At 40.0% G+C, this 21377-nt stretch overlaps 2 protein-coding genes across 5 annotated transcripts; both read left to right on the forward strand.

The window, feature by feature from the left end:
* Nucleotides 1-3056: 3056 nt before the first annotated feature.
* On the forward strand, nt 3057-14014 carry vps4b (vacuolar protein sorting 4 homolog B). Of its 4 annotated transcripts, none has more exons than XM_030773978.1 (13): nt 3057-3077; nt 4460-4571; nt 4743-4867; nt 7362-7473; nt 7779-7926; nt 8071-8129; nt 8344-8463; nt 8810-8966; nt 9466-9614; nt 10379-10460; nt 11445-11664; nt 11830-11970; nt 12154-14014. In XM_030773978.1, the coding sequence occupies exons 1-13, from the start codon at nt 3057-3059 to the stop codon at nt 12253-12255; spliced, it is 1548 nt and encodes a 515-aa protein (XP_030629838.1). In that variant the 3' UTR covers nt 12256-14014. The 4 variants fall into 4 exon arrangements, with proteins under 4 accessions (XP_030629838.1, XP_030629839.1, XP_030629842.1 ...); XM_030773979.1 differs by having other exon boundaries at nt 4743-4843; XM_030773982.1 differs by lacking the exons at nt 3057-3077; nt 4460-4571; nt 4743-4867 and adding an exon at nt 5629-5825 and having other exon boundaries at nt 11445-11677; nt 11837-11970.
* A 743-nt stretch (nt 14015-14757) lies between these two features.
* kdsr (3-ketodihydrosphingosine reductase) lies at nt 14758-21377 on the forward strand. Its single transcript, XM_030775633.1, has 10 exons — nt 14758-15135; nt 15916-16005; nt 16239-16295; nt 16457-16522; nt 16674-16769; nt 17940-18131; nt 19220-19303; nt 19548-19631; nt 20005-20106; nt 20885-21377. Exons 1-10 carry the CDS (start codon nt 14947-14949, stop codon nt 21002-21004), a joined length of 1080 nt encoding a protein of 359 aa, XP_030631493.1. The 5' UTR covers nt 14758-14946; the 3' UTR covers nt 21005-21377.

Consider the following 21377-nt stretch of genomic DNA (forward strand, 5'->3'; position numbering starts at 1 on the left):
AGGAAAAATAGATTAATGGATATGTCTTGAGACAATACTGGAAAAGACACAAAGCCAAAAGTCTCTGTCAGAATTCAGTCAACAACCTGTACAAACTATTCTGTCTATATGGTTAAATGAAAAAAAAAGAAGACTAATACTTGGGAGAAAGAAAAGAGAATTGGGAGCCTGGACTTATTTTAGACTTGTTAGTTAGCATAAATTATTCTAGAGTATAAAGATTTTGTAAACATTTACTGATGCAACCTGAAATTCATTGGCTCAGTGATTGGAAGCGGCCAAGACCCTGAGGCAACCCGACACCATTATACTCTCTCCACCATGTCTCATAGTTGGGATGAGGATTTGGTATTGCTATGTATTTATTAGCCTTCTACAAATGGAACACTGTGTACGTCTATGGGGCGCTGTTTATTAAAAGTTGCACCTCTTAGCCCTGCCAAATGTAAAAAAAAAATGCACTACAATTTTCAGCAGTCACTTTTTTAAACATATAGAGAGAAATTCATGTAAAATGTTGTAATACCTTTTCCAAGAGTAATGATCTGCATTAAAGCAAAATTATAAAATAATATATAAATATAAATGTTAAATATAAACATAAATGTAAATTGTAACTGTTAAATGTTAAATATAGATGCAAATGTTAAAGCAAATGTAAATGTTAAATATAAATGTAAATGTTAAAGTAAATGAAAATGTAAATAGAAATAGAAATAGAAATGTAAAATGTTAAATCTAGATGTAGGATTTGAAAACTAAATATTTACCAAATATGCTATTTACATTTGATTTTGCATGTTTTTGCTGGGAGAAGGGTGGTCCCATATCAGGCCAAAGCTGTGAATACCAGATATAGCAGCTTACTCAAGATGACTCAAAATGGTATGGTAGCGTATTGCTGCCACTCCCGAAAGAGAAAAACGGATCAGTATCACGTTATAATGTGAAAAAGTTGATTGTGTTATCAAGACGTTTTTCACGTCTTCACAAGAGAATTTATACTGTTAAACTGTAACGTGACACTCATATTTGAATGAGGGAACCGAAACGGCGTGCTGAGAACGGATAAACTGAGGATGATGGCTCATTTACACGATTTGATCAAGTTCTACTTCATGCTTGGGTTGAGACATAACGAGATTCTGCTGTTATTGAGGACACTAGATGACATTGTAATAAGTATGCGCACGCTAAGAAGGATTTTAAAATGCATGGGCTGTACAGAAGAAAGAATGAGTCCGACCCTCTGGAGTACATATCACGGGGAGTCCACCTCCGCCCGAGTGTGTGTGTGTGTGTGTGTGTGTGTATGTGTGTGTGTGTGTTGGAGTACATATCACATATCAAATTATGGATGTACATATCAAATTAAATATATACATAATTTTGAAACTTTGGAGAGGCCATTAAATCTTACCAACACACTGCACAACAGGTGAAATCCAGCCCAAGAGCAACCTCCAGTGGCCCAAGGGCGATCGCAGTCAAATCCAGATTATACAACAGATAGGTCCAGTCGCGTAATTTGATTGGACAAGAGACATCCTATAAATGCCCATATGTATAGATGCTTTTGCTTGCTGTATAATGAAATCAAAATAATTCCCAACTAGCCGTAGTCTTGAGTCTTGTCTCAGCTGTTCATGGGATCGTGTTCATAGGATGCCTTGTTTGTTTATTTTATTATGCGAAGTGTTATATGTGTTTATTATATCTTATCATTGCTTATTCACATTACAGTGCAATATATGGTCATTCCATAGTAGAAGAAAAACGTAACTGGTATCCAGTACTTTCAGTCATTGCGCACTGCACACAAAGATACAAACTAATGAGTCTATTAAGTGTTAAACCATTAGGTAATTGGTGTTTTACATTATTTATATTATGCAGATATCCTTGGCGGGCTGTGAGTTAGGTGTTAATGACTGTTAAGTGATATTTGGGGAAATTGGTAGCTTGGAACACATTATTTTCTCACTGAAAATAATGGAATATGGGCTTCTGCTATCCGGAAATTCGATATCAAACACGTTTTCAGGTCCAGATTAGATTCAGTCTGATATGGATAAGTGCGACAGTCATTTTTCCCAGATCATCTTCAGCATAATAGCATGTTAATGGACTAAATTGCCCCAAGAACCATGCATCTGTGCGTATACCTGCTTTCACTTTGTTGTATATCAGCCCAATATTTCCTTTCATTTTAGAACCCCCTTTTGTGGTATGTATGCTAAAACACAAAAATATATACAGAGAAAGTGTTCAGATATTAAATGGTTCCTGACATTATTTACTTCTGTGATGACATTGCCTTTCCCCATTATTTTTCCCCATCTGCATCCAGGTATCCATTACAAGCTGTATCTGAGTCCTCTTTAGCTGATTTAAGAAAAACATCTAACAGGATTCTGCAATATATGGTAGGATTTTAATAATTATTGTTTCAAAAGGGCTATTCTAAGATTATTAAGCACTAGAGGGAGACAAAAGTGCACACACCTGTTAGCTGCTGGTCATGAGGATAAAATGAAGTTTCGTCAGATTCAAAATAATTTTGTCCATTGTCTTGGCGGTGAACAAACATACTTTGCGCCACACCAAAATTAAATATTAGCAAAGAGTACATATCTTATGGTTGCGCAGTGTGATTTAAAGTAAATTAATCTCTTTCAACGTGTTTAACCACTGGCCTTGTTCAAAAAAGGGGAGAAAAAGAAGAGAGGAAGACACATTAATGACAGGAGACTTATATCAGTTTGTTTTCCGACTGGTGTCCTAATTCGACAGACTCAGAAAATGACTAGCTGATTCCACTGTGGAAGTCCCCATTCTGCATTAAAGCGGCAATCTGTGGTACTATTGTCTTTTACCATTAGGCGTGCATTCTACGCGTTGTTGTGATTCCTCTTCTTTCTGTTCCTTCCTTACCAACTGGGTGTCGTAAACGAGAAGGAGAGGCCAGAACTGGAACGCCAGTGAAACGAAACTGGTCGAGGAAGCTCGCGTTCTATGTATTACAGAAAACAACGCGCAGACTTAGTGGGAAAGCGATGGAGCCCACAAATTTACAGGTAAATGTGACATCGTGACTTGATCGGAGTTGAATTAGGCATATCACACGGGACATTCGTCGACAGAAGTATGTTTTAAAGTGAAGTTACATGACCTGTTGGGAATTCTCAAACAACAGACAAATCGTTTATGCTTATGATCTTGCACAGGGGTCAACAGAACCACCACTCCACCTACAGAGTGACAGTAGCAATTCCATCTGCGGAGCAAACAGGCTCATTCGGAATTACGCGTGTCTATACGGAAATAGGTCACACATAATTTTGATACAACGGTAAAATTGTCATTGGTCTTACATGTTGTATGTAATGTGACTGTGATTTTTAAGAGAGTTAGGGTTTGAGGCTACCGGTGCTGTTAGTGTGAAACGGAAAATATAATCCAGTATGTACTGTTTGGGAAGTTGGGCGATGTTGGGATAGGCGATGGTTAACATAGTTTTTAGATCACCATTGTGTTTTAGTTTTTCATTAATATTATTAATCAGCTAAGACCAGCCTATATAAAATGCTCATTAAATCGGAAAATAGCTTGATGTGAGCTGTTTTTATAACTTTTTTAGTTAATCATCATGAGAATCTTCATGCTGTTACCTGTACCTTGTCCATATGGAGTTTGTTCTTGATACTTTTGCAGTCTTTACACATAATTTTGCCATTGTATTTACAGTCAGAATCCACATTAATTTGGTGTTTGCTTGTCACAATTAAATAATAGACACCAAATGTAATCAGAGTCTTAAAAGAGCTTGAATTGAATGTTGCTCAAGTAATCTAATTAGTTGTTTAAAAACATGTTATACTGTTTGTAAATATAGTATGCTCCTGCTCAGTTCATTTTTTTTAACCACAGGTTTTTAGGACACGCAGGTATTTGCTCTAGACTTCTGATTAAGATCTGACTTCTCCATGGGAAACAGGCCTGTGCTTTTTTCAGCCAATGAGTCACATATGTTGATTGGCATAAACAAAAAACAGCATGACATCTGGGCATCAAGTTGAGCAGCCCAGATGGTCACTTGAGATGAAGGCCATTATACAAGGGATTTTCACTCTTGTAGTCAGTGCTGCTGTGTCACTTGTGTAATAATTTGATGATAGTTCTATTTGAATACCATAATCTCACAGTCTGAGTTGTATGTATCCACTAACTTTGATTCAGACTGAATTTACTTTTATATAGACTGAATGTCTGATAACTCTTTAGATGTGAAACCTGTGAGGCATGGATTTACACAAAACTGTTCTCAGATGTTATATTTCAGTGCTGTAAATCTTCTCAACACCACCATTTTAATATACTGCCATACAGGAGCATAACTTCCTGACAGCCATGACGGCTAACCACAGAGCAGCTTTGATCTCATGGTCTGTTATTTCAGAAAGCTATAGCTACAGCTAACAAGGCATCACAAGAGGACCAGGCTGGAAATTTTGAAGAGGCCATTAAATCTTACCAACACGCTGTAAAGTACTTTCTTCACATACTGAAACGTAAGTGTTTATCTCCCCAGAAGAACTCCATGGCTTATCTCAAAAAACAAGGCACCCAGTGTTTGACACAGACCTTTATGTGTGTGTGTGTGTGTGTGTGTGTGTGTGTGTGTGTGCGCGTGCATGTTTTAATGCATAGGAGAAGTTTAACATTTATCTACCTGTATACAGGTGAACCTCAGGGGAAAGAGGGTAACCAGAAGATAAGAGATAAATGCAAGCAGTACCTGGACCGAGTGGAGGAGCTACAAGACTATCTAGACAAAAAAGAGGTCACTAGAAATGATGCCATCACTGCAAAGTTTTCATGCATTGCAAGACAAATGTTACAGATATACATAGGAACCTACATGATACATAACATGGGTGAATAGTCAATACTTTGGAAGCAAAAGGTATGTGTAAGAAGTGGGAGTGGTTGCTGTTATTTTTAGTTCTTTTTTTATGGTAAGGGACAAACAATACGTGTGGCAGAGGAATATTCTAACCCTTTAGTATACTCCTTTTAGAGGTGACTAACTGCAAAACGGCTTGGTAATCAACAGACATTGGCCAAATCTACAAATTTGTAGACGAAATTCCAGCACCCCTATTTAAATGGGCTTATTTGAATGATAAAATTCTGTTAACACAATGATACATACTTTTATCTTAGGTACAAATGGCTGAAATTTAAAAGTACAGATTAGTAAAGCTATCATGTCAGGTTTACAAAATTTCAAGAGAAATTTTACCCTTGAGTTTATTCAGTGTAGATATTCAACTCAAAATCATGTGCTTAGAGAAAGCTGAAAAAGAGGGAGAAAAGTTCGAAAGAAAATTTGGAATAGGAATACGTAACCACTGCATTAATTAATTTTCAATGGATTGTATTATGAAACAATGCCTTTCGGTCCTCTGACAAGAATTAGCTCCACTTGAGCTCTACGTTTGGGGTCCCTTGTGTTGTTGGGCGTGTTATAATGCTACCCTGGGTGTGTCTTTAAGACTACGTACTTGCATTTTTGGAACATGTCAGTGTCGTAGGCGGAAGTGACATTCGACATCTTAATGCGGAAGTTTTCCCTTATTATCCAACGATTGTGAAAAAGAAAATATTTCTTCCAGACTACTGCTTTAGTGGTCTCTCTGAGAAGAAACCACCAAGCATTATTTACTGATATTCGGGTGCTCTTATCTTGCCGAAAACACGTCGTTTTTTCTGGATCCTGTAATCTTTACCCAGCCCCTATGGCTGCCAACAACAATTTACAGGTAAGTTGGGAAAGGTCTTAGCTAGAAAAACCTGACCAAATTAGCAAGCCAATATAGTTTACTTTAACCGCATCTTAGTTTATGGATGTTGGTTTATGTATGTCAGTTTACTACTCTCAGAATGATTGCTATAATTGTATCGATTAAAAAAAATTTTAGTCGAGAAACTTTGTCAAACGTAAAGCTAGCAAGCGAACTCGTCTTTCTTACTTAGCACAGGCTAGCGAGTTGGTTGTCACACGAAGTTTTGAATTGTTTTGTCAGAAACAACGTTAGCCCCTCGACCACGTTGTTTTTAACACAGATGTCTGTAATCATACCGGGCTTGCATGTAAATGGGAAAAATCGAATTGGTTGGGATATCACAAGCTAATGTTGCCCTAATCATTGTCCAGCATGACGTCAGTGAGGCGATATTTTGCTCTAAGCTTAATTCCTTAGCTCCTATAGTTAGCTAATGTATCGGGCTAAATATATCAGTTACTGTTTGTGAAAGCTCAACCAGTGTAATCCAGAAATCTTGGACAAACTGTCCCCGTGTTGACGTGTAGAATTGGAGATCTGTAAATAAAGTTACTACGTACTTTCTTTTTTATTTTTGCGTGTCGTGTCTTTGAAACCTACTACGATGGTTTCACGGTCCTACAGGTCCCGTTCACTCTGTGGTCACAGTTTTAAGCGATCTACTTTCACCTTTTAAATATACATTGTAAATCGGCTGTAATCTTCTACTTTTACATTATGATGTGACGGGTTTTGGGGGAAACGTATACTAGTGAAAGCGAGGCCAAAAGGAATCTCTGTTAATCACATCCATAGTCTCCTGTTGTTGTTTTGAGCACATGCTGTAGACAGCTGCCGACACCCGTAAACACCGGAGACGCAATTCCTGATAAATGGTGTTTAAATAGATCAACGTTGCCGCATTATTACTGACAGTTGTAGCTATCTTCCGTCTTATGATCAGAATATGGCGATTTAAAACAGAGAGGGTATACGGATACAGTTAAGTGTGCTTTAGATACACTATTACAGTTGTGTCTCTAGACAACCATTAACGCCCTGCCCTGTATAGGAAGGCAAGATATTTAAACTCACAATGGAGTTGTCATGCGTCGATCTTTTCAGTCCTGTTTGTGGAACTGAAACCATGTTCCTCAGGTCTGTTTTTTTTTGTTGTTGTTGTTTTTTTCACGCATGCTAATATTCTCTTTACTTCCTAGAGTTTTTAGCCTATTCTTGTACCTTTGAAACATTGTGCTTTTCAATCTCAACATCTGTATGGTATTCCTTTATATTAGACCGACATCCGATGGAGACACCTACTGCTGAGTTATTTTAAGACTATGGTTTGTTTGAGGTCTGAACCATACTGTGACCTTACCTCACTGGTAAAACCAGACAGTGATTTTTTTTCCCAAGCTGTCGCAATGAATTATCAGCCTAGCTTGAATGAGCAATAACTATTGACTGTCTCATCACAGTATTTTATCCATTTCTGTGAGTTTATTTTTTTTTCTTTTTTCTCCACTGTAGAAAGCTATAGATCTTGCCGGTAAAGCAGCGCAAGAGGACAAAGCACAGAACTATGAGGAGGCACTGCGTCTGTATCAGCACGCCGTTCAGTACTTCCTGCATGTGGTCAAATGTAAGAGTTAAACCAAGATCTTTGCATACTGTCATTTCCCTCCCATCAGTTCCTTTTAGTCGCTGAGGATCAAGTGGTTTGATGGTCCTGCCTGAGTTTTTGTGCCTTCCATCCATTTCTGTCATTTTGTCAGTCCCTGTCCGTTAAATATTGATGCGTCTGAGAGTATTTTATGTCTTTTGTCCTTGAAATATCTCATAAAGCATCGCATCTGAAAAGAAACAAGACACTTTATCTCTTGATATGATATCTTGATCTTTTCTCTCTATTTCTCCCCCTTTGCCCTCCCTCTCTATCACCCCTAGATGAAGCACAGGGGGATAAGGCTAAACAAAGTATCAGAGCCAAATGTGCTGAGTATCTGGACAGGGCAGAGAAATTGAAGGAGTACCTTAAAAAGAAAGAGAAAGCTCCTGCCAAGCCTGTGAAGGAATCTGGCTCTGAGGACAAAGGGTATGTATGTGGTATATGAGGCCTTTTTTAATGTAGGTTAAGACAGATTTGCCAGGACACTTGCATTCTACACTGTGCTGTGGCAAAAATGTTCCGCTGTGATTCTCTGTGTATTTACGGCCTTGGTTGCTCTGAAAATTTCAGGAACGACAGCGATGAAGGGGAAGATCCAGAGAAAAAGAAGTTTCAAAATCAACTCCAAGGTGCGTGATTATCATCTGTCACAATAAAACACTGCTGCTTCTTCAGTGTGTAGTAATAAGCTGTATTAAAATAGCATTTTGAGTCTAGTTTTACTTTGGTAATAGCTACTTCAGCTCTGTTTAAAATGCCATAGGTTATACAACTGACAAAATACTCTAATCATTAGGCTTTTATGATAAGCTAATTGTTTGTATGTTTGTTTTTTCTACATAGGAGCAATCGTCATGGAAAAGCCAAACATTAAGTGGAATGATGTGGCAGGGCTAGAGGGAGCCAAAGAGGCACTGAAGGAGGCCGTCATCCTGCCAATCAAATTCCCACACCTCTTCACAGGTACTGACCTGGAGCCATAACCATCCATAAAACACAGCATTTACTGTGGGTTACAACGAAAATCTATATGGATTGTAAATGTTATTTTTTGTTTGTTTTTAAGAATGTAAAGGTTATAACGTTGATCTGTAGACTCCCCTAAGTGCTAGTTACTCCTAATTTTACCAAGTTAAATGAATTTTGTCATCCCATGATAGTAATTGAATTGGTGTGATTCAGTGATTGCAGTCATAAAATGTGTTGAATTGCTTGTCTCACAGTAAATGACGTGCTCCCTTTGTGGCCAAATAAAATGTTCTGGTATTGTAATCAGTATAATATAATGTCCTTGTGTTTCTTCAATCAGGTAAAAGAACTCCATGGAGGGGCATCCTGCTCTTTGGCCCTCCTGGTACAGGAAAGTCCTACCTGGCCAAAGCTGTGGCCACAGAGGCCAACAACTCCACCTTCTTCTCCATCTCATCCTCAGACCTGGTGTCCAAGTGGTTGGGAGAGAGTGAAAAGTGAGTTTTTCTTTTCGTTGCTGCATTCATTGTAGCCAGTTAATCTTCCTGAAACACTGGTCGCTACTTTCTGCTTGATAGATTATTTGATCTCACTAAAACTCACTGCATTACCTCAACTAAAGGGAGTCATGGGATATAGAGTTGAGCTTGGCTATCATGTACCAAACCGCTGAACTGGAGCTGTGTGTTTTTCCTAAACAAGACGTTTCAACTGAATGAACAAACAGTGACCGATAGGTTCTGTTAAGTAAAACAGGGTTGCCTAAATTCAGACACAGAGGGCCAAACCCTGGTGCTTTTTGCCACAGTCTCTTAATTAGTGGCTGATGTTTACCTGGGCAGTAGATATGTACATTCCTCAGCCAATCAGATCCAGCAGTGATTGTTTTTTATAAAAACCAGCAGGACTTTGACCCTTCATTACTGGATTTTGACACCTCCTTCCTTGTAAACGCCCCCAATACATCCTCCTAACAGATTCTCCTCTCTCACCCAGGCTTGTGAAGAATCTGTTCAGCCTGGCCCGGGAGCACAAACCCTCCATCATCTTCATCGATGAAATTGACTCACTGTGTGGCTCTAGGAGCGAAAACGAGAGCGAGGCTGCGCGCAGGATCAAGACCGAGTTCCTGGTTCAGATGCAAGGTAGAACTGCCAGCAAAGTCCTTATTATCCCCTTTTCTATCTACTCAAACCCTGAACGTCCTCCCTGCCTGTCTAGAGATTAGATCTACCCAACACTGTTTTGTGTGTGTGTGTGTGTGTTTTTTTTCCTTCTTACTCATAGGAGGATGGAATGCGGTTTTCTCAGTTGTCATCAGTGCTTTGGGTTCCATTATGCTGCTTAAATTTTGCTCTTTCATATCATATCTCGGGTATTAATTTTGTTTTTGGTCTGCATATACGGGCTAATCCACAGGTTTCATGTCTATGTAATGAATCTCCATTACGGAATTATTCAGTCTGACTGCAGATGTCTTTGTTTTGAGGAGGCTCTGCTCACATGGCCTCAAATGCTGATTTTGTTTGTCATTGTGGGCGGGGCTCTGTGAGATGTGGGTCTTAAATGATGTAATTGTTCTGTTTGCTCAAAAGCGAGCTCCCAACACAACCTTTAGTTTCCCCTACCTTCACTCTAAAGTTAGCAAATATAAAATATGAAACAAGACAGATCCCAGACCTGATGTTAAGAGGGATCTTTAGCAGCACTCACAGAAACAGACTAGATAGATGTTCCTTTGTGGGCATCATTGTGAGTTATACTCACTAAGGAACTAAAGTGACAAGTGACACAATAATTATTCACTTTGTTGTCCAAGATTTAGGACTTAATGTTGGAATTCATGGTGATTTGAATTAATCGGTGTGTGTTGATAGGTGATGTTTAACCTGAATCAATGCTCCCACAGGTGTTGGTAATGACAATGATGGCATCTTGGTTTTGGGTGCCACTAATATTCCATGGACTTTGGACTCTGCCATCAGAAGACGGTATGAAATTCCCGTCTTGAATTATTTGTCGATGTTTTTTATTTATTAATTTTTTTAATTCATCTGAATTTATATTGAAAGATACATGTCCTGTAAACCATATGTTTGTGTTAGAATCTTAGAATGTTAGGTTTTGTTAAGATAAGATTCTTACTGCTCTGCTTTGCTGATAGGTTTGAATAAGGTGTAGTCATGAGCACATTTATTCCTTTCAGCTGACAGGAGGAGAGAGAAACAGGTTTTTCAACTCACCTCTGGGCTATTTTTTTACGTCTCACTTGTATTACGTAAAGGAAAGAAATTAGCACTGTTAAGCCACAGTGTCATTGTATGACTCACGCTGGGGATAGTAGAGTAGATACAAAGCTGTAATGTATAATTGTGAACTTCAAAGGAAATGCTCAGAAAGGCTTTAGGAGCCAGCTAAATCAAGTCAGTCCAGTGGTCTGTTCTAGCCACATCTGAGGAGAAATGAGGTCCCTCACATGGCTGTGTTGGAGCTCTAGTCCAGTTAATGTTTCTAAGGGGATGTTTGGGTTGTGGGGGGGATGATTGATAAGCACTCCATCATTTATGGTACAACTTTCGACTCTCACAGGCTGAGTCAGTCGGCACAAAGAACACAGCTGGGCTTGGTTTTTCAGGTTCAGCCAGATGTGGTTCACTCACCATCATCTCACTTCATTGTCTCTTGACATCAGAGGGGTTGTCAGCACAGTTGTGGCCAATATAATGGAAAAGTGGCCAATATAATGGAAAAGTAGCATAAGCCCCCACATGTGTTCTAGAGGCTGGAAGCTAAAAAGCTGTACTCTCTTTTTGTTGACTCAGGAGTTGCTGTATGGTACCATAAAAATGGAAATTTGCCGTTGCAGATTGGGCAAAAAGGGATGAAGAATCCCCCCCCCCCCCCCAACAAAAAAAACTTTGCTGGCTTTTTACTCTGTGTTTATAATCTCTTTCTCTCTGTTTGTGTCTTTGTAGCTTTGAGAAACGAATCTACATTCCCCTGCCAGAGGAGCATGCCCGTGCCTTCATGTTTAAGCTCCACCTGGGCACCACCCCCAACAGTCTCACAGACTCCGACTTTACCACTCTAGGCAAAAAGACAGAGGGCTACTCAGGGGCTGACATCAGCATCATCGTCAGGGACGCACTCATGCAACCTGTCAGGAAGGTCCAATCAGCCACGCACTTCAAACGGGTATGTTTCTATGGTGACTGTGGTCACTCTGCCATACCATGTCAGTCAGCTATATCACTGGCTATAAACAGTACAGAAGAAAAGACATGGGAGTTTCTGGAAGCATATATATGGATTCGGTACAAAAGTCACGTTCATTAATTGGAACTTGTTTTAACGTTGAAGGTACGAGGGCCATCAAGAGATGACCCCAACGTCCTTGTAGATGATCTCCTGACCCCATGTTCTCCTGGAGACCCCAATGCCATTGAAATGACTTGGATGGAAGTATCTGGGGAGAAGCTTCTGGAACCTGTTGTTAGCATGGTGAGTTTTGCGGATGTCTTTTCAAAAATGCACTCCCCTTTGCAGTCCCTGCAGATGTTCACATTCTGCAGTCATTGAACCCAAGGCTCTTGTTTTACGCCTCTGTTGTGGTGAGGCCAGTGCTCCTAATAATCAGATTCCTCACATCCACTCTTATGTGTTTTATTCTTATCGCACATTCAGGCCGACATGCTGAGGTCTCTCTCCAGCACAAAGCCAACTGTCAACGAGCAGGACCTTGAGAAACTGAAAAAATTCACCGAAGACTTCGGCCAGGAGGGCTGAAGGGGGCGCTCTCATGTCAACCAAAGCAAACAGATCATGATTGTAAACACTTTTCTCTCTCTCTCTCTCTCTCTCTCTCTCTCTCTCTCTCTCTCTCTCTCTCTCTAAATTTTTACATCCCTAATTTTTCCCTCTCATTTTCCTCACTGTGTACTATTTCTACTTTTGGACTCTTATTTTGACAGCAGCCAGTTTTGGCAGGCTGGTGTAGGTGAGCTACATGAGCCTCTGTTTAAAATGCGTTTTAATCCTCTATATTCTAGCCTTACTCAACACTCAGTTTAATCTGTCAGTCACTCCCTGCCTACAAGACTGTCATCAGTTTTCCAAAGATATACACACTTTTTTCTTGTCTTTTTTTTTGTCCCTGAAAAATCCCAGTTATTTCCGTTAATTAATTCAATCAGTTTGCATATTATTATCGTCATCATCTTCGTCATCATCAACAGCATTGTCATCAGTATAGCTCCCTATGATTTAAAAAGAAAAAAAGTCACTGATTTGTGGAAGAATATCCAATCAGAGGGAAGTGTTGCTCAAATGACCCGTGAGTCATTGGTCAGCCTCTGATTGACTATGAAGTGCTTCAGTTGCTGATGCCAGTCTTGTTGGCAGGGTAATGGGTACCTGAATGGACATAAAAACCCAGAACCCAGGTGAACTGTAACCTGGAGGAGAACTTGCACCTCTTTGTAAACCCTAACTGAAAACGGTCTTTATAGATAGTTTATGGAAATGCATATTGTGCACAATATGAAGTGATGTAACCTTTATTCTTTTTCAAAGAGCTCTTTATGGGTGGAGGATCAGATTGTAGTCACAAGGGTTATGAGGGCTGATGTTCTGGACACAAGTTGCTTTGGGCCAGTTCCTTTTTTTTAAAATAAGTATGCATAGATATATATTTAACACTTTTCCATTCAAGAAAGGCAGTTCGAATCAGTACCTTAGCACCTTGATTTTGACGCATAGGGATCAACAAAAAGACATGCCCCTGCGAGTCAGGGACCACTTTGACCAATAACTAAATGAGCTCATATGCTCATTTCCTTCACAGTGTCTCCAATATTATTCCTTCACTCATTCGTGGGTTTATCTCACAGCGCTTCTGTACATAAATCTTGCACCAAACAATAATGCCTTACCACATTTACACAACAGGGCTGAGCAGGAGAGAGAAGAGGAGGCCGTGCAAAAAAGAAAAAAAAAAAGTCTTTTTGCTGGCCCTTGGTTGGCGATGTGACAAAAATGTCATAGAACATACGACATGTGTCTGCGCCCGTTTTCTGAACAGGCTTTTAACGACCTTGCTGTCAAACCTCGTTTCGGGGTAGCAAACCACGTGCCTTCTATATATTTTTTTTTTCTTTTTTTTCGGTTTACTCTTTGTGCTTACTAAACAGAAGGTGATACAGAAAGGAACAGGTCTATGGTGTGCATTTTTTAAATAGTCAGAGCATATAAGAAACTATGGGTAATGTTTTACACATTTCATTTGTGAATGTTACTCTCTAGGCTTATATACAACTGTATTCCTATGCATCTAGGGTGTTGGCTTTCTTACAAAATGTTATCCAGAGTAGAAAGTATATTGCATGGTCTTTTTTAATAAATAAAAGTAATTGTATAGATATCTTTAGGTTTATATGAAGATGTTTCCTGTTAAATGTTTCCTCTGCCTCAGCACTCATCAGGACATGTTTGGTTATCTTTATTTCTTCTATCAAATACATGTAAATAAAAGTACACCTGAAAAAGGGCTCTGTCTGCAGTCATGATTGTCTTCATTAGTTCGACTTCTTTCTTTTTCACTTTCACATCAGCTGCAGTGAGTGAAGTGAGAACTTGTTTGGTGCAAGGTGAAGTGGGTGGAATCAAAATAACTCTGTTTACAAACTGCCAGATATGTCCATATTAATTTATTGAGAATTAATGAGCCACGGTATCAATTGATTTGTGCAGCACGATCATTATGCTGGCTGCCAGAATTTGTCTTGCTTTTTTTGCACGTGGTATCATTAATCATTCGCCAAAGTAAGGGGTGTTTTGATTCAAGAGTTGTTTGTTTTAGTAAAAAAAAAAAGGATAAACATTGAAGACTACGAGAATTTAGTATGCTAATATACATTTAAATATCAATACGTTTTATTATGAATTAATGAAACAGCATGGGCTACAAATATACATGAAACAAAAATATGACGTGAACTACTATACAATCTTTAAAATACAGCACATTTTTCATACATTTGTGTGGAGTCAGGACACCACCCTCAGGCACATGACCGTTCTCCCAATACGGAAACAGAATGGAAACTTAGGGGGTTCTGGGAATTGTCGTTTAGCGCGACCAATTCGCACTCTAAAAACTGCCCACTGTTGATCACAAAACTACAATTCCCATAAGCAACTGCAAAAGCAGACCGTGCAAAGCGCACAGTGCGTTGTGTTTTGGTTTATGGTCTACGAGACGGAGGGGGTTAGCATTGGTCATTGTACACATTCACTTTGCTATTTCTTGTGCCAGCAAAACCCTCTGACACTTCGCAAACACTACGAGTTAAAAAACCCCACCTCTGAACGACTCGGAGCCTCCCCTTTAGTTGAGGAGCGCACGCATCGGTGATTTGCTCCTCCCGAGTTCACGTACGACCGTTAGCTAGTAGGCTAACGCCAGCGCAAGATTGACCCATGTCCTCTGAGGAAGGGTTGAGCTCAGCAATCTCAGACTGGCTCATCTTTAACTCTTGGTGGCTGCTTCTGCCTTTCGTCATGCTTCTGGTTATTGCTGCATTCATCGTTGCCTTCGTCTTGCTCCTGTACATGATATCTCCGTTAATAAGCCCCAAACCACTCAAATTAAATGGGGCCCACGTCGTGGTAAGTCCATAAATTTTCTAGCATTGCAACGTCTCGAGCACGATTGAAAAGTTTACCCACTAGAAAGCTTATCGAACATGTTGACAGTTCTTTTCAGAAACGTGTTTCACAATCGCCCGTGCTCAAATCAACGTGTTCTCAAAAACAGCGGTTAATGTAACGCTGCAGATTGTTAGACTGAGATATTGACAGTTAACAGGGTGATGGCAAATTGTAATGCTTACTGATACAGAGGGATACATCATTGGACGATTTGATTCTCACTCCGTATCAATAAGCATGGAAATAGCCTTCAGTTTACGTAAACTAAGCTTCTGTTTGAGGTAATCAGCAACATTTGCCTGGTCATTGACAAAATAAGACTTTTCCAGTCTTTGTCCATTAACTTGTAACATCTGTGGTCGTGCATTGTTTTGTTTGTCTCGTGGGCTACGGTCGAAGCTCACCCGGTCATTCCAACATGTGTGGTTAAAGGTGTAGTTTTCTTCCTTTATTGATTTATGACTGCGTACCTTTTCTAAACAATCAATTAGGCTACAACAACGCAATCATAACCCTTAAGGGTAAACTACAGTTTTTTTCCATTACTCATATTTAATATGTCACTCTAGGTTACGAATAGGGAGGACAGGTTTTTAAACGGCGATACTTTCGATATAACCGTTTAGTAACGCTAAGCTTGATTGTAACAGTTTACTTACAGATAGGAACACGAATCCTCTGTCAAGAAACACAACCTACCCAGTGCGAGATATGTCTCCTTATGTCTTTGAATAACAGGTCACTGGGGGTTCCAGTGGAATTGGGAAGTGTATTGCCATGGAGTGTTACAAGCAAGGCGCCTTTATCACGCTGGTAGCGCGGGATGAGGTACGTGCTGAGACTGTGGCACCTTTGTTATTGCTCTTTAACTCTCCATAATGTACACAAGCCTGACTGAAGCATCCAGTTTCACTGGTAACTGGAACAGGAGTCAGTATAGTTGTCAAACTGTACAACAAAACTTGGACACATTCAAGCTCATGAGCTGACCCACTTTATCTCCCTCTCGCTCACATACACTCACTCACTGTGTGTGTGTGTGTGTGTGTGTTTCCCCTCAGAGCAAACTGGTTCAAGCAAAGAAAGAAGTGGAGAAATATGCCATCAATGACAAGCAGGTGTGTAATAGAATGTCATATCTTTTTGAGATGCATGTTTGCACTCTAAAAGCCAGATTGCTGAATAATATTATGTCCTCCATGGTTGTCAGTATGCAGAATACTTACTCTCAAATAATTGGTAACTACTAACAGAGCTTTCTTACCTCTGTCGTGGCCAGGTGGTGCTTTGCATCTCAGTGGATGTGTCAAAGGATTATAGCCAAGTGGAGAGTGTCATAAAGCAAGTACGTCCACAGTAGTATACCATGCCCAGTGAGACGGGTCATTGTTACAGCATCTTATGCTTTAAGAAGAGATGGTTGTACCAGAGGTTAGATTAAAAATACTAATGCATACCTCAAATTGACCTGGACATGATTTTGGTTTTGGCTCCAGGCTCAGGAGAAGCTTGGCCCCGTGGACATGCTGGTAAACTGTGCTGGGACATCAGTCTCAGGGAAGTTTGAGGAGGTGGAGGTTGACCGCTTCAGGGTGAGTCTATATCATATAAGAGTTATAGTTTAAACTGACATTGACCCCAAATAACCTTTTTAAGCACCTCCATGTAAGTTCACTGGTTATTGTTTATACACACACACACACAACCTTTTCATTCTGGTAGTTATTGTACAAAATTCATTCTTAAGCTTAGTTAGTGTGTGATACATAATATCTCAAACAGTGATGTTGTATTAGTCGTGTTTTATTACACATGACATATACAATTTTTTTTTTTATAACAAAAGATTACCTAAATACCTTTCCTGTGTGAGTGTGAGTTTGCAGAAGTGTGCCTTTAAAGAGGATGAATGACACATTCAGTGTAGGTTCATTTAATGTGACCGGCAGGGTTTGTACTCCACCATGGCAACCCCACTCATACCTGCTCTATGACGAGCTTATTGTTCTGCTATAAAGTGATTGTTCAGAGAGACAGAATTAGACTTCAGTAAGATGAAAGATGAACTGCTAGATTAATGGAAAAATGGAAAGATGATATTTTGGCTTCTGCCAAACATGGATCCTGAATGGACATGCCATCTAAGATCTAACAGGGTCTTTTACCCTGGTGTAAACATGGATCTCTCGCAGAATCAAGATGACACTTCAATCTCTGAGGTCATGAGTGTAGGAGATCTTGATGTGGCTTTTTATGTGCCTCCTCTTCCCTAATGGCTGTAAGAGAGGCATTTAAAATATCGAAATTAATCTCTTTCACATCTATCTGGCCACTGAAGCACTAACTGTGCTCGTCTGTGTTTTAGTCACACGGAGGGAAAAATAGTTGACTCAGTAAAGCACTAAGACTATACACAGAGTGGAGGCCTTGGAGTGGTTCTTGACATTTGTTTTGCATGCGGAGACATGTTGATTGAAGCCTATTCTCTGTGCTCTTTTGCAAGTGGCTTTGGACAAAAACATCTGCCAAGTGACTAAATGTTATATAAATGGATCTGAATCCCTTGTATGGTATGACTGACAAGGTTTTCACATAATTTTGAAAAGAACGTTGCTATAAATGCAGGGGGGGAAAAAAACCCCATCTCACACTTATATCTTTGTCAGTATACGCACACAATACATGTAGTCGTGCTAATACATGTCTCTTTCTGCTCTGTGTTTGTGTGTGTGTGTGTGTGTGTGTGTGTTTCCGTCCAACAGAAGCTGATGGAGGTGAACTACCTGGGCAGTGTCTATCCCACGCGGGCTGTCATCACCACGATGAAAGAGAGACGGATGGGCCGAATCATGTTCGTTTCCTCTCAGGCCGGTCAGATCGGCTTGTTCGGCTACACGGCCTATTCCCCGTCCAAGTTTGCGCTGCGTGGCCTGGCTGAGTCCCTGCAGATGGAGGTCTGTGTTCATGGTTTAGAGACAGTTTGAAGTTCACAGTTTGTGGTCTACTGGTTACAGTAGTAGAATTAACCAGCTCAGTCCTGTTAAAGTTAATTGTTAAAGCACAACTGGATCCCATTTCATTTCATTCACACAGCAGTTCATGTTGTCAGTGATATGATGGATACACAAAGACAAATGCGTCATATCTGTAATAATATATTGACTTGTTCATATCCCTGACATAGAGAGAGAATATTTTCAAAGGCTTTTGACCATTGTTTTTATAGATGTGAGTTTTTTTTAAATGACACATATTAGCTTTTTAATTACAAAACAAGCCAGGAGCCATATAAGGGTAATGTTAATTAATTGGTTCAGTTGACAGAGGACAATGAATATCATATCATAAATCATATATCATATCATATATCATATCATATCATATCATACTTCATTCCCAAGGAATGTTGTTCTCTTCCCTTTGAGTTTAGGGACAGAACACTGACTTAAAAAACAGTTGCGGTTTTGCAGAGGGGAAATCACATTAATCAGTTGTTTTTAGATGCATATATAGGCTACTTGGTCTTGTGATGTATTTAGTGAAGTCCAGTTTTTTTGGGTCAAATTCCCCTTTTAGTCCCATGTAGCACCACTACAATCCACAAGAGGGCCCTCTGTAAACAGCATTTTACATTTTGGTTGCTACTCTGTCACAGGACTTGATATTATTGAATAAATTCTCACCAATACAATTTTGAGGCGTTTGCCCTTTTGAGTTAAGTCTCAGGCTACGCTGAAATCAACCTGAGATTGGATATAAGCAATCTGATCCTAGGTCAGAATTAGAGGGTACCATGAGGGCATGTCTTGTCGACAGGTGTCCCATTTCTCTGACCCTGGATTCTTCCTCAGTGATTATTTGCATCTTAGTCTCTGTTTCCAGTATAGATGTGTGGAACAGTAGATGATCTGAGTCTCTGTTTCCAGTATAGATGTGTGGAATAGTAGATGTTCTCTGTAGGGAGAGCAGGTTCTCTGTGTCTCACTCTACAGCAAACCAGTGTTAATGCTCCCTGATTTTAAATCTTATCTCCTCTCTACAGATGAAACCGTATAATATCTATGTTACTGTGGCTTACCCTCCTGATACGGACACACCAGGACTGGCAGAGGAAAATAAGACCAAGGTCAGGTGAATTTAAAATGTGTGTGTGTGTGTGTGTGCATGTGCGTGTGTGTGTGTGATAGTTTGTACAATAATGTGAAATAATTTAGATTTGCTGGTTGAAGATGTATAGACCTTGTCCTCAAAGCCTGCTGAGAGAATCTGCATGCATTCTGTATTCACTGTCAAGCTGTCTGTAAAGCCACGTATCTTTGCCCACAACTGGGCGACTTCCTAATGTTGAACCTCTTCTATTTCTGCTGCAGCCCTTGGAGACGAAGTTGATCTCTGAGACATCTGGAGTGTGTCAGCCTGAGCAAGTGGCTAAAATTGTTGTCAAAGATGCTGTGGTAAGAGCGGGCTGGCTTTCCTAGGAAGAACGCTGACCTGGTTTTTGTACAGTCTGCAGACAGTCTCAGTGTGAACTCAAAGTTCTCTGGAGCCCAAAACCTTATGTGTCACTTCATATTCATGATGTCACTGTCCGGAAACCGTGAGCTCTAGAATAGCATAGATGTAGATTGACAACCTGTGTTCTAGAGCTGCTTACTGAGTAGTAGACTAATTATACTTTCCAGTTAATATGTGTCATCTGTAACCAATCATAACTATTATTAAGTGAACAGTTCTAAGGCAAGTTGCTTGTCCACTGTTTCTAGAAAGTGCTGTTTGACAAATCTGATGGATTTATGATTATGTTATTATGTTTTGTCCGTTCTACAGCAAGGTAACTTCAACAGTTCTGTGGGGCCAGATGGCTACATGCTGTCTGCACTCACCTGTGGAATGTCACCCGTCACCTCCATCACGGAGGGGCTTCAGCAGGTAAAATCCCCTCTCTCCCACTGTCTTTTCACCGCACTGTAAGCTTATGACAGCCTGTCTGAGTTAGTGTCCTTATTTTGCCACGTTCTCTCTGTTTTAGAGGAAAATAGCTGTTATGCTGTGTCAGTGCTGTGCTGGACACTCTAGTTGCTTAAGGCTATTTCTTATTAGCTTTCTGTTTACTTAGTTTTATGGGCATTCAGTCTACTTAAAAAAAAAAGAATTTGCTATGGTCACATTTACCCTGCAACTGCACTGTTTGCCTAAAGCAAGAAATTCTCACCGAGGAATGGTGCAGGTTATGCAATGCAGGTTGTTTGTGTGTGTGCGTGTGTGTGCGTGCTTCTGTGTGTAGCCTCTTTTTTTTATTGTGTATTTATGACTATCGCACTGATATGGCCTGAGGTAACAGATTTTTTCCAGGTGAATGATTTTTATTACCATTTGTCGACTGATTGCCCTTCGAAAGTAGTGTGGGTGGATGAGCTGACCTCTGATTGGCCCACTCTGGACTTTTACCCATTCCATACACTACTGTCTACTTACAATTGCATCATCAAACTCTTAAAAAAGAAAAATACGGGCAATGTAAAAAAAAAAAAAAGAAAGAAAAGGTACAGGATGATGGTTCATAGCTTTTCAATGACCAAAGAGAACATACACAGACAGTCAGGTCACAGAGTTTTGTATGTTTAAAAGAGATTTTTTTTTCCCCAGCTGAAGTGTGTATCTCATTCTAATGAACCTTCATGGTCTCTTATCGTCTCTCTGGGTGCAGATTGTGACCATGGGGCTGTTCCGCACCATTGCTCTGTTCTACCTGGGCAGCTTCGACAGCATCGTCCGAAGATGCATGATCCAGAGGGAACAGTCCAAAGCGGCCGACAAGACGGAGTAATAATGTTCACGCCAACACCATGTACCGACCCAAACCCCCGTCCTGTCATGGCCAGAGGTGGAGTTCCATCTCTAATATTCACCATAGTCCTCACTTTTTCCTGTACTCCCATCCAACCCAGACCACACACACACACACACACACACACACACACAAACACCTTTTCAGATGTGAGTATAACGGGCTAGTACTGCTGGCCAATGAAGGATCACCACCCAAAAAAAAAAAAAAACCCCCCCCCCACGAATTTCATGTTCCTCCCACCTTAACTTTTTCGAGTCATGGTATATAACAGAAAACGAGCAGCGTATTTCTTTGATTATGTATGTCAATGTTTTCACAAGTGTTTCATCATTCAAAAGATTTTTAATGT

This window comes from Chanos chanos, chromosome 5 (genome assembly GCF_902362185.1).
Source record: "Chanos chanos chromosome 5, fChaCha1.1, whole genome shotgun sequence".
Lineage (NCBI taxonomy): Eukaryota > Metazoa > Chordata > Actinopteri > Gonorynchiformes > Chanidae > Chanos > Chanos chanos.